The 13,976-nt window shown below is 43.8% G+C and overlaps 1 protein-coding gene across 1 annotated transcript; it reads right to left on the reverse strand.

The window, feature by feature from the left end:
- Positions 1-8,324: 8,324 nt before the first annotated feature.
- Positions 8,325-9,398, reverse strand: LOC147005543 (TD and POZ domain-containing protein 5-like). Its single transcript, XM_085835288.1, has one exon. The coding sequence runs from the start codon at positions 9,396-9,398 to the stop codon at positions 8,325-8,327; it is 1,074 nt and encodes a 357-aa protein (XP_085691414.1).
- Between the last annotated feature and the right edge of the window lie 4,578 nt (positions 9,399-13,976).

A 13,976-nucleotide genomic window follows, 5' to 3' on the forward strand; every position in this document is an offset into this window, starting at 1 on the left:
CTCGAAGTTCTGATTTGGGACCATATGTGGCAATGGACAATTGAGGAGCCAGTTTCCACAGTAACTAGGTTACAGCCATAGTTGAGGTGTGCCCCCTAGCATTCCATTTCCACACTTACTGATGGGTCCCTTGGTAGTGCTTGGCATCACAGCTATGTGGGCAGCCATAGGGACAGGTTTGGCTTCCTCTGTAGTCATGGGCTCCATGCTGCTGCTCTCTGCCACAGTGGAGACATCCTTCCCACCCCTTGGCTTGATAGTGCCTGTGTAGCCTTCTGAATCTTCTCCCCAGTAGCCCATGGAAGACGCCCACAGTATCCCCTGAATAGTTAAAGTGAGTGTGTCCAAATGGCAGTATTTCCCAGCTTCTCTGGTGCTGAATGGTCTGTATGTTGTCATGAGAACCATCAGAGCATGATGTCCAGCTCCCACGACCGCTGTCAGCAGCATCGAGGGAAGGAAGGTCCCCTTGGTCATGGGAAAGCTCCTTGTGCTAGGAGATGAGATTACTGTCACTGCAGCATACTTTCAGACACTGGGGCATATGACCTATCCAGCAAGACACAGGAAAGGAAGATGTGAGGCTGTTAAACACCCTTTGCTGATGTACTGTTATGCTGCTTTGAGACAAGTTCTTGGTTTGAAGTTCAGGCTGGCCTTCAACTCATGAACCTCTTCCTTAGTCTAAATGTTAGGATAATAGACATGAGCTGCCATGCTTATACAAATCTTTTCCCTTAGAAAGGCAGCTTTCTTCCACCTCAGAGAGGAAGAAAGGACTATTGAATGGGATCAGAGATCTGCCATATTGCTCATTCATCTTACAAAGCAAACGTGGGGAGGGAAGGACAACCTGCTACAAAGAAGGAGCACTTACACTTTCCTTACAAGGTTCAGGGTGGCAGAATATACTCTGGTTACCCATGGAAGGCAGATCAGACAGAGACTGGACTGTGTCTACTACTGCTGAAGTCTTCCTCCAGCACAGAGCTACAGAGGGCCACGGAGTACCATGAGGATTAAACACATTACAAAAGCAGACTGCACAACAAAAATAGTATGAACCCCACCCTCAAACTGCTGACAGGGTGTCTTATTCTCTCTTTTTGTTTTTTAAGATAGCATTTCTCTGTATAGCCCTGGCTGTCCTAGAACTGGCTCTGTAGACGGTTGAACTCAGATCTACCTGCCTCTGCCTCCCTAGTGCTGGGATTAAAGGTGTGAGCCACTGTGCCTGTCTGAGTGTCTTACTTTCAACAGATGTTTTGACTTTTCAAGAATGTCACCAAAGTTCACTAGGAAGTATCCACACATTCTTTAGAGTTTAAGTGGAGACACGAATAACAAGGATAAGACACGAAGAAGAACATACTTTTGGATTTCTGTCATTTATTTTTTCAACATTAATAATGTATTAGTTGAATGGCCTACAAGATAGTTGTTTTGAAGGATGTAGCATGCATTTCCTCAGCCCTGCACTGGTTCAATACATGTTCGTTTCCTATCCTGAGAGGACTCTTCACTCTCAGCTGTCCATAAAAATAATTTTGAAAGTCACAAGGTTCAGGGGAAGGGGGAACTTGCTGTGACAATTTTATATAAATAAATGAAAAATTCATCAGTCTTTCTCAGCACTCAATTTTTAAATTTCATAATAATATAAGGCAGATAAACAGACATAATAACGCATAATGTAAATTTCTTCTCTTTTAGCCCAGGTTGGGGTCTACTAATCTTTCTGTTGCAGCTACCTCAGTGCTGGGGTTAGGAGCATGAATTACCACACCTACTATCATATAATTTTTCCAAAGCCGCTTACAAAACAAAAACAACAAAACTGGAGAGCATTTGAAGGTTAAATTCTGTCACATCATGACCCATCCAGCAGGTCCAGTTATTCAAGGGTCTCGAGGGGACCTCCTCCTAAGAACCAAATGGGGGGTAGAGAGGGATGAGGCCTTGTGCAACAACAAGGTTGAGAGCCAGGGGGAGGTTGAAAACAAATTTTGATACCATGACTCTTGTTGTTCTCTCTCCCTTTTTCTTTTTTCTAAATTGGCAGTAACCTTGGCAATGCTATCTTTAACTAATCCAGTTTTATCAGCATATACGCAGCATTGTTCTTTAACTGCAGTGCATAAGCCTCCTTGTTGTAGAAAGAGGAAATCTAATCCCCTTCTATTTTGAAGGGCAACTTCTGAAAGGGAGACCAAGGAATCAGTAAGATCATCTAGGTCCCTTTTTATATTCTCTATATCTTGGCTAATAGCCTCTTTGAGCAGATGGTAATTTCACACATTCTGTTGAGATGACACAAGGGCTGCGATTCCGGTTCCAGTCCCAGCAGCACCCAGGCCAAGAAGGACCGCAAGGGTCACTGCTGAGATAGGCTCTCTTTTGTAGCGAGATGGCAAGGAGGCACCTCGGTCCCAAAACTTTAATAAGTCATCTGACTTATGAATACTAAAATTTGGAAAAAGCTGAACCAGGACACAATAATCTCTATTATTTATAAAATCTTGTATAATAATATACCGTGTAAGGCCCGTGGAACATGCTAAAAAGGTATCATTTGGGGCAAGAAGATAAGAAAACCCATTTTTATTTACTCTAAACGTGTTATTGCAAATCTCTAGCAAGGGCCGTGGCAGAAGCATGTCTGGGACCAACACACAACTTCCTATCCCAGAGAGTTTTGTCAGGGTAAACTGAACTGACTCAAAGGGAAGCTGCCTAGCATCTGAAAGCAGGGTAAAATTTCCAAATAAGGCTATGCCCTCATAAAAGGGCGGGGAAGCAGAAAAGCACATCCAACAATCTTCAAATTCTGACACATTATCTCTTTGTGTCTTATCTAACAAGGCTAAAGCAGAAGCATTCAATATAGACCACAGTAAATCAGTGGAAGAGGCCCCCCCACCCCCCCGCAGGGAGAGTGGGCTGAAATAGGGTTGTATTATGCCCTGGGGCAGGAACAGGAGGGCGGGTACCTGGAAGTCAGGGACTGTTTGGGGATATAGGGTGGTGTAACTGGGGATTAGGCCCTATAGAAAAATTTATGATTGTTAGGGATGGTTTTAAGAAGCTAAACCTTAAAGGTCAGGCCATTATCATTGTTATCTTGATACAATTTTAGGCCCCAGGCCAGAGGGCGTGAACTTTCCCATGCTTTTAAATTCCTCCCCATAGCAGTAAATTTTAGGATCAGTGGATTACACCATCCCTTAGTGGGCCCTTCACTTTTGCAAGGATCATCATTGGTGGAATATGTTCCAATATTTTTGAGGGTAATAAGGTCCCACAAAGATGAGGGGCTCCAATAGGCATCGCCAGTGGTCTCACACCCCCAGGAGGCACAAAAAAACCGAATTGTCATAGCCGCACTTATGGCCAAGATTAGGAGCACAATGTGAGGGACCTGGGCATACGTAAAATCCCTCAGAATGACTGTTTTTGGAAAAGAGTTGATCTCTGAGGGCCGCATGTTGGGTGGCATTTGCACAAGTCCCTGCACCATTAATCGCCTCTAGGGCAGCAGGAGATAACTTTCTCAGGGAGTTTGGGTCAGAATCTCCCCGGAGTGTATCAAAAAGGGGCTTTAGGTCTCCAGTAGTCAATTTTAAATAGGGACGTAACCAATTTATATCTCCAACTTTTGGAAATCATTTAAGGACCTCAGCTGTGAGGTGCGGATGGTTAATTTCTGGGAATGAACTTTAATGGGTTCTAACTGAAAGCCTAGAAACATGAAAGGGTACTGAATTTGAATTTTATCAGGAGCTGTGACAAATCCCCACCTTTGGAGGGCCCTAACTATGGCCTGGGCAACCACATGGGTGGAGGATAATTCTTTTGTGGCAACGAGCAGGTCATCCATATGGTGTACTATATAGGCATCAGGGAATTCTTGTCTTAAAGGGTTAATAATCTGTGGCATATATTTCTGACAAAAGGTAGGGCTATTAGCCATTCCCTGGGGTAAAACCCGCCATTGAAAGCGGGGATTTGGTCCCACGTGAATTACAATGGGAATGGAAAAGGCAAAAGGGACACAATCTTGGGGATGAAGTGGGATAGAAAGGAAACAATCTTTAATATCTATGACAATTTTAGAATAACCTCTGGGAATTGCGATAGGAGATGGTAAGCCTGGTTGAAGTGCCCCCATCGGCATCATGGTCTTATTTACAGCTCGAAGGTCCTGTAACAGTCTCCAGGCTCCACTTTTCTTTTTTATGATAAATATCGGTGTGTTCCATGGGGAGGTAGAAGGCTCAAGGTGTGACAGTCTTAATTGTTCCTGCACCAACTGTAAGGCTGCCTGAACTTTCTCTTGAGGCATAGACCACTGATCGATCCAGACAGGATCATTGGATTTCCAAGATATTTTATCTGCCTGGAATGCAGGAGGAACAGTGGTCTCTAGGAAAAAAGGTCTGCCTCTAAACCCATTTTATTATTTTTGGGTGTGGGCATAATGGGAGAAATCCTTCCTTGTTCATTTTTCCCTAGACTCTTCCCTGGGAGGTACCCTGTTTTTAGCATCAAATTGGTGACAGTCTCATTGGGGCTAAACATTATCATCCCCATTTGGGAGAGTATGTCTCTTCCCCATAGGTTTACAGGAAGGCCTTTGACCACAAAGGGTCGAACAGTTCCAGTATTGTTTTCTTTGTCTGACCATGTTAGTAGTTTGGAGCTTTGTAAGGTGTCCTGTGTTTGACCTATGCCTTTTAAATGAGTGGCAGTGGGCTGTAAGGGCCAGGCTGCAGGCCAATGTGTTAAGGAAATTACTGTCACATCTGCCCCAGTATCCAGGAGTCCTTGAAACTGTTTGCCCTCTAGAAACAAAGTCAACATGGGCCGTGAATCAGTTATTTTCTGTGCCCAGTAGACTTCTGAGGATCCCGGGGAGGATGGTCCTCCCTCTTTTTTCATATAAGGGAAATGGCCAAATAGTGGGAGTGGTAGGGCTTGAGCTATGCGCTCTCCAGCCCTAAGGGTAAGTGGTCCCTGCGTGGCGGTGACTAAGATTTTTATCTCCCCATGGTAGTCGGTGTCAACCACTGTAGGAGTCACTGTTAGGCCTTGTAAAAGTTTGGACACTCGGCCGATGATGAGAAAAAACGTCTTTTGGGGAGGGGGCCCAAATTCACCTGTTTCGATGACCACTGTTCCCTCCTCAGGAGTTATAATACTGGTGGTGGAGGAACACAGGTCCAACGCTGCATTTCCTGTCGTGGCCCTGCACAATCTCCCATGGGGGCTAGGGGGTTGTCTGCAGTTGTTATTAGGGGAGACGGCCCCGCAGGGGGGCCCTTTGGCCATTTCCCTAAACCGCAGATAGTGGATGGCCATTGATATCAGTCTTAGATCGGCAATCTCGTGCCCAATGGTGTCCTCTCTTGCACTTATGGCAAAGACCGGGGGAGAGTTTTTGTTGGGTAACAGGCCTGGTTGAGACTAGGGTGGTCTGTCGTTGCGTAGGGCATTCTCTAGCAAAATGTCCAGGTTGGTTGCATCTATAGCAAGTTTTTTGTCCTTTACTTAGTTGTAGAGCAGCCCCAATGGCCAGGTTAATAGACTTAGAAACTTGCTGAGAAAACACATCTACCTCATTACAAAGCTTGATCATACCATTTATATCTAAACTCTTGGTTTTACCTCTCAGGGCAGCCCTACATGCTGAATTGGCGTTTTCAAGAGCAAGTTGTCAGACTAACAGACCCTCCCTCACTTTCCTCAGGTCCCAAAATTCTCTCAGCTGCTTCCTGCAATCTGGCAACGAACTGTGCATAGGACTCTTGGGGCCCTTGTATAATCTTGGTTAGGGGCATAGTTAGCGCCCCTGCAGCAGGGACAGCATGCCAAGCTCCCAGGGCCGCCTGCGCCATCTGGGCGAGGATACTTGGGGAGAGCTCTAATTGTTTTATGTCTGTAGCAAAATTGCCTTTACTGCAGATTTTATCAGCAGTCTAGGAGGCTGCCTTACTGGTAGGATTCTTTTTATTATTTGCAGCCAAATTTTCTCCTCTGTCCACAAACTCTGACTTCCAAGTTAAATATTGGCCTCTAGTGAGGACAGACTAAACAACTTTATTCCATTCATTGGGTATCAAGTAGCCTTCTCCTGCTAAACCTTCTAATATAGATACTGTGAACATGGCATTAACCCCATAATTTTTGACTGCTGAATGAAGATCTTTTACATGTTTCAGTTTTAGCTTTTTGTAGACTGGTTCGCTGTTGGTGTCCAACCCTTCATCAGGGGACATGCCACCCTCATCGAAGTCAGTTTGCTTGATCCTCCTCCTTATCACTCTCTGGTTCCCCCTGATCTTTATCAGAAAAGCCAGTGGGGGGGGGTCCTCATGACCTGGAACAACCTGACAAGCTTGAGCTTGGGTGAGGACAGGGAAGGTCAAATTTTTATTCCCTTGTTTCTGAGAGGGACCTCTGCGGCCAGTTTGAGGATTTTTTGAGATGGGACCTTGAAGGTTCCCCATGAAGGCTCTTTGTAGACTCTGGGTCTCTAGACTGAGGTCTTTTAGCTCCTTTTGAAGCCCTAGAACATCTTTAAGATTGGTGATCTGAGTCTGAAGTTCTTTTTTAGTTTGAAGTAATTGCCGAACGGATGGAGAAGCCAGCGATATGGGATGGGCGGTAGGGGAAATGGGGGGCAAGTAAGGAGGGGAGGAGGTAATTGAAGAGCTCCACGGTAAGATAGGCACCGGGCCCGGGACCATAGTGGTCTTGTTCATATTTAAAGGCTTCCTCATCCAATTCTGCCTCTGAGGCAGGATCGAGGGGTTTGTTTGACAACTCCTTATACAAAACGGGGTAAATTCTTTTTGGTCCAACAGAGGGTTGAACAGTGGCCCCTTTTCTAGAATCTAATGTAATTTGGGGAGAAAAAGGGGAAGGCAGGGAGTCCTTAGGGGCCGGGGCATAGATAATCGATGACAGCCTAGACTGATGATTCGCCGATGGCTCAGCTTTGCTTTTAGGAGACGGCAATCGGGAGTTTTCTAAAAAAATCTTCAGTGAGGGCTAAGAAGTGAGTGCCTTCTCTGCCCTTTTTCTGCCTGCTCAAGGAGGTCTCTGATGATTCCCCAATAACTAAAAAAGGATTCAGGGACATCTTCTTGTTTTATTAAACTATTGATTTCTTTGCCTACTTTATTCCAGGTTAAAGGGTGTATTTCAGAACCATTTAATACCAGCCATGGACATCTCTTGTCCACAAAACAAAAAAACTTTATTAAATCCTTTTTTTAAACTCTTATCCCTCTCTCCTTAAGAGAACCCTTCATCTCTTGAATAAAAACTGCCTCTTTGGACAGAACCTTCCCCATGGTTAATGGGACAACAACTGAATGCCTAGGCGTACCTCTCTGATGTCCGTCCTCAATACTCGATACTAGCGAAGTATCAGCTGATTGTCCCACTGTTTCCCTGTCTGCGTGGTACCTCTTTAATCCTTTGTCCGAAGAGTGGTCGTACCTCATGCCCCACATTGGGTGCCACGTGACCCGTCCAGCAGGTCCAGTTATTCGAGGGTCTCGAGGGGACCTCCTCCTAAGAACCAAATGGGGGGTACAGAGGGACGAGGGCCTTGTGCGAATAACGACATGGAAGCATTCTGGAATGCATCAAAGCCCCAAATGTATTGACAAAGGCCCAAGGCTTAAATGCACAAGCAAAAGGGGACGTATAGATACTTGTCAGTGGGAGGGGTAGGGCAATAAAAGCCCCCTTCTGGGGGGGGGAGGCCCAATTCAGAGATCAAGAGTTGTCTTAATAGCTCCCAACAACATCAGTCCACATGGACTCTCATCTATAGTTCAAAGGCTAAACAGGTCTTGATAAGGTTTAACATGGTTATTTATGGTATGCCTTTTTATAAATCACACTGCAAGTTCCAGAAGACAAGGTTTTGTGCTTGATTTATCCTTTGCTCTGGGCCCCAGTCATCTCTTCTACATAGTCCAATGCAGACAAGTTTCTCTGAAGAAACTCGGGATTGTCTGCGCTTTGTCCAGCACCTAAGTTAAATCCCAATTTCCATGTCATCAGACAAAAATCAAACTAGAACAATAACAGAGTAGATGTCAAGTAGACTGCCCAGACTCCATCCCCAACCCACCATTTTAACATATAACAGTTTTAAATGCTGAGCCACCATGCTAATGTTTCCCAGGTTCACCATAAATGTTCCAGCAATACTGTACTGTAACCAGAAATCGGTGGTAACAACACTGGTTATGCTATTGGAAGACAGATGTTGGTCATAGCTGTCCATCCCCTAAACTCATTTTAGGTGTTTAAGTGAGGACTCCAAGAAAACACCGTGCAGAAGCCAGGAAGTGGAATGCTTCAGCCACCAAGTGGGGATTTGACTCGACCATTGACTTCCACTCTGAGGTCTCAGAGACCTTAGAAGCATGAAGTGCAATGAAATCCAGGGCCTGAGTCTTCAGCTGCTGTGTGCTGTGGAGGTCAGCCAGGATGAGAGTGTGTGCAGCATTCTCCACAGAGAGGTTCCTGGAGAGAGCATCCTCACATATGACCATCAAGCCCTCCATGCCATACCTGTCAGCAGCTGCCAGCAGATCACAGGCCATGGAGTGGCTGTGGAGGTTTGGAGTCTTCCCAGTGTAGATGAAGCCCATCATCTCCTTGAAGACTTGGGGATCCAGGTCATGGATCTCAACACGGTTTGTTAGTCTCTCCTCCATTTCATGTTCAAACATGGCTCTGAAAACTGGAGAGCGAGCTGCCAGGATGGCTTTGTAAGCCCTGAATTCTTGGCCAGCTACAAACAGGCAGCAGTCTGTGAAGAGGGAATTCTCCCACAGCTCACCTAGGTCATCTGCCATCATGTGTCTTGGATCCGGGATTGCAGGTGTTATGTTCTGTTCAGATGTGTTAAAGAAGGCTCCCACTATGTTCACTTGGCAGCAGAGGGTAAGCTGGTCTTCAGGGAGGAGACTATGTGGATTGGAGAAGAGGAAATCTCGTAGGATAAACTTTTTGAATCCCCTGTATTGGTTTTTTTCAAAGCTAACGGCATTTGTGCTCTTCATACTTTGAAAAGTCTCTCCTTGGGAATTTATGATCCAGAATTCATACTTTGCCCAAACTGGGCTCTTTTGACAGTGGAGTAACCCCAGGTAAACTGACAGGTAATCTTTGCTTTCTTCATCACTTCCGTTTGGGTGTACCCTCAAACAACAGTCTACTTTGTCACTGGCCTCCAGTGAGAATTTTGGGCTTGTAATCTTTTCCCTAGTTCCATCCATGAAAAATGAAAAGTTGCTAATGGTCCACTTGTGGCAGAAGTTGTAAATGCTGATATGTCTGTATCCCCACCCAGTGGCTTCCATGTCTCCTGACATTTCTGCTGGAGGTAGTTTCGAGATTTAAGTTGATCTGTAAAAAAGAACTGTAAGTTATTTCCCCTTGATCCTGTTAGATAAAATTATAGATACAGTTTTTCAATTTCTCCTAAATTGCCCCTTCTATTACGTTGGAAACTTGTGTTTCTACCGTATTTTTCTCTAGGTTTCAATATTTGTTTTATAGAAGATAATATAGATCTGTAGGGAGTTTTAAGTCTCCCCCTCTCTGTCTCCTGCTCTCTGTCTCCCCCCTCTGTGTTTGTGTCTCTCTTTGTCTCTGCCTTTATGTGTCTTTGTGTGTTTATTGAATCTTAGGTCTGTGGTACCTAGTTTTGGCTATTCTATCCACTTTTCTAAGAGTTTGAAAAATTTTAAACACTCTTATTTATATTGTGCTGCATTTTTCTTGCCATCTGGTTATCTGTGGTGTTAGTTGGTCTCGCTGGTTCTGATTGTGACTTGCCCTTCCTGCAAATCATCTAAACAGTCCCGTAACCCCTAAAGAAATAGAAGCAGTCATTAAAAGTCTCCCAACCAAAAAACCCTAGAACCAGATAGGTTTAGTGCAGAATTCAATCAGACATTCAAAGAAGACCTAATACCAATACTCTTCTTACTAATATCACAAAATCTAAACAGAAGGAACACTACCCAATTCGGTCCATGAAGCCACAGTTATGCTGAAACAAAAACCACACAAAGACCCATCAAAGAAAAGAGAACTTCATAACAATTTCCTCCATAAACTTCAATGGAAAAATACTCAATAAAATTCTCATAAATGGAATCTAAGTGCACATCAAAATGATCATCCACCTCAGTCAGTTAGGCTTCATCCCAGGGATGCAGGGATGGTTCAATATATGGAAATCCATCAACATAATTCACTATATAAACAAACTCAAAAAATAAACCATATGATCATCTCATTAGATGCTGAGAATGCATTTGACAAAATTTAACAACCCTTCATTGTGAAAGTCTTGGAAAGATCAGGAATTCAAGGCCCGAACCTAAGCATAATAAAAGTAATATACAGCAAACCAGTAGCCTACATCAAATGAATGGAGAAAAACATGAAGAAACCTCACTAAAATCAGGGACTCTGCCTACCTATTCAATAGAGTACTCAAAGTCCTAACCAGAGCAATTAGACAACAAAGGATATGAGAAGGATACAAATTGGAAAGGAAGAAGTCAAAATATCACTATTTGCAGCTGATATAATAGTATCCTTAAGCCACCCCAAAAATCCCACCACAAAACTCCTAAACCTGATAAACAACTTCAGCAGGGCTAGATATAAAATTAACTCAAACAAAGCCTTCCTCAAATGGTTTATCCTTCTACTCAAAGGATAAACCATTTCCCTGAACACAAGTAGTGAGGTAGAATGTGGTTTCCAATGGAGGATTTGGAGAAGAGACTGAAGGAGTTGAGGTGGTTTGCAAGCCCATTTTCTGAGCAATGGTGTCACTAGTTACACTCTCCCCAGGACTGGACTACCAACCAAAGAGTACGGGCAGAGGTCCAGCTAATATAACAGCTGCTAAAGCCAGTACTTACTTAGTCCACAAAGTTTGAAGTCTCAGGTGTTCTTCAGTATATACCAGAATCCTGAAGAAGTAGTTTCTAATGTCACTGAAGAAATGAGCTTGCTAGTGTGGTGAGAGCAAGCAGGCCAAGAGACAAATCTTCCTTCTTCCATGTGTTTATATAGGCCCCTATCAGAAGGTGTGACCCAGTTCAGGGTGTTTCTTCTAGTCTCAATTTCTGGATTAAAGGTGTGTGAATTCTTGTCTCAAGACTGAGATTAAAGGTGCGTGTTTTTCTACCCCATGGGTCTGTATTTGAACTGGATCTAACTACTTTATCTTAAGAAAAAAAAATTAAAAGCTATGCCCTTTAGTTTTGCATGTTATGTAAGTTCAGAGTATCCAGACAGGAAGAATGGCCATCACTAGTGTACTTTGATTACTGGGGTCACTCTTCCACAAATGAAGACATAATGTCAATCTCTGCACATCTGTTACTTTCCCTTGTGCTGGTCTTACACTGATTCCTGCCATAAACATGATTAAGGAAGGTGTTTTGTCCAGAAGTTATCAGCAGTCTGAGTGCTCACAAAATGGAGGGCATGTAGAAGAGCTTCTATATAGTGGGCAGAAAGCAAAACCCCAAACCTCTTAAGGTGACTTTCTTTTTTCCAGTGTGTTATTCAGATTACACCCACAGATCTTGTGATGACTCCTCCCAATTTGGTTGGTGATCTTGTACATCCCCCTCAGGAAAACCTCACTGGAAATCATTTTTCACTTAAGGTTCTGGTTTAGAAATATCCTAAACGATTCTTAATTCAACACTTTAATTGGCAGGATTCACCTTATCAATGCCTCATAGAGTACATCCTCCACAGGTGATTTTTGTCCTCTTCAGACATGGAACTGCCATGCTTACTGTATTAGTCCTGAAAGGGGAGACACTGCAGCATACATGCAACAGATATCAAAGATTATGGTTTGTCATTACTGCCCTCATGTAAAATGAAGTGTAAATCTCTTCCTACATCTCTCATCTCTTCAGTTCTTCATGTCTTAGAACTATAGTCTAGAGGACACAGAGATACCTAGAGTGGTTCAAACAGCTCAGCCACCCCCAGCTCTCTTGTATGTCTGGCTCCAATGCTGGTATTTCTCATCTCTGCCAGATAAAGAGAAAAGGTTAGCCTTGTGTTTTGGGTGTCATAGGGAGCTCTTTTACATGAGTGACAGTTCTGGTTCTTTCTTCTTTCTGCTTGAAAGACAGGGAAGGTTTTATATATGTTTTGTATGTTGTGTTTGTGTTTCTCATATCAAGATGACTTTGACAAAGAAACTTTGATGAGGTGACTTTAACGAGATGACTTTGAGAGGTAACTTTGATGACATGACTTTGACAGGTAACTTTGATGACATGACTTTGCCAGTTGACTCTGACAAAGTAACTTTGACTTTGATGGACTTATTAACAAGAGAAAGGCTATGTCTACCACAATCTACAGGTTTCCTACATCACACAAGAGACCAGGAAGCTGGTTGCTGACCCCACAGGGGATCCCCCTCCTATATGCTTCCTTAACCATGAATTATCCAGACAAGGATTTTAACACCATTAAAGGTAAGAGGAGGCTCTTGGTCTACCTTCAGGCTCTTCTGGTAGGTCTCAAGGACACAGGACCACAAAAATGACCATGATGTATGATATTAGCGAGTAAAAGCCCTTTAAGGAGGGTCATGGAGGCATTTCGACAATACACCCCAATGGACCCTGAATTACCAAAAGCAAAGGCAGCAGTTGCTTTAGCGTCTATCAATCAGGCAAGACCATATATTAAGAAAAATGTATAGAGATTGGAGAGGTTAAGAGAAAAGAGTCTGAGAGACCCAGGGATAGTGACAAAGAGAATATTTACTAAAAGTGAGACTACAGAGGAAAACAAGTGAATTGGCAGAAGCAACAGACTCCAGACCTAGCAAAGATCCTGTTAGCAGCCGTGTTCAAACCAGAAGACCATTGCAGACACCTGAAACAGCATCAGAAAAAGATGATAATCGAGAACCAGAAGATCAAAGGTGCCTCTTCCCCATGTCCAGGGTAACCCTAAAATTAAAGGGGAAACCCACCAGCTTTTTTTATTGATAACAAAGTTCCACATTTTGTTTTGCTAAAATCTGAAGATAAAGTCTCTTCATCAGTTTCTAAATGACTTTCCAGTGGCAACAGAAACAAAACAAAAAACCCTAAAGACCTCTTAGATATCCCAAATATTTTGGACTATTAAGCCTCTGCTAAAAAGGCCTTACTCTGTCAATTACAGGTGACGTCCCTAGATCTGGGAATATATACTCAAAATTGGGTCCCTGTCATCAGCCAATGGCCAATATGTCACCAGTTGGCAGAATCTGGCTCTCATCCTGTTTACACATCAGTGCAGCAATGACCTCCTGGTTAAAGAAGATGCCAGAATGACCCATTACCAGCCTCTTTGCTTGAATGCCCCCAGGATAACTTTTCAGCTGCCCTGCTGTCTGGCCCTGAGCTGGAATGATGCGCCTTTGCAGGACTGATAGATGGATGCAGAGGTAGCATGGTTCACCAATGGCAACAGCCTCATTCAGGAAGGACAGAGGTATGCTGGGGTAGCAATGGTCTCAAACACTGAGATCATATGGGCAGAGCTACTCCTGGCAGGAAGATCAGCTCAGAAAGCTGAACTGGCAACTTCGACCAAGGCATTAGAGGCGAGAAAAGGCAAGAGACATGATAGCCAGTGTGCTTCTGCTACCACTTATATCTGTGGGACTACATATCTATAGGGAGAGATGCCTCCTGACAGCAGAAGGATGAACTAAACTTTATCCCAGAGGACAACAAGACAGCCCAGTGGGTGACCCCTAGAAATTGGACCCTTCATGTCCTTGATTACCCTAGACCCAGGAGATCCCACACACTGACCAGACAGAAGATGTGATCTGGGCCAAAACACTGCCCAGGTGTCAGTGTCATAAGAGATGACAGAAGACAGCTAACAGACTA

Source organism: Mus caroli, unplaced genomic scaffold (genome assembly GCF_978045245.1).
Source record: "Mus caroli unplaced genomic scaffold, Mus_caroli_1 scaffold_3, whole genome shotgun sequence".
NCBI classification, from domain to species: Eukaryota; Metazoa; Chordata; class Mammalia; order Rodentia; family Muridae; genus Mus; species Mus caroli.

Bases quoted from the DNA above. Each gene is read 5' to 3' on its own strand.
- LOC147005543 (XM_085835288.1), bottom strand. From the start codon at position 9,398: ATGTCAGGAGACATGGAAGCCACTGGGTGGGGATACAGACATATCAGC.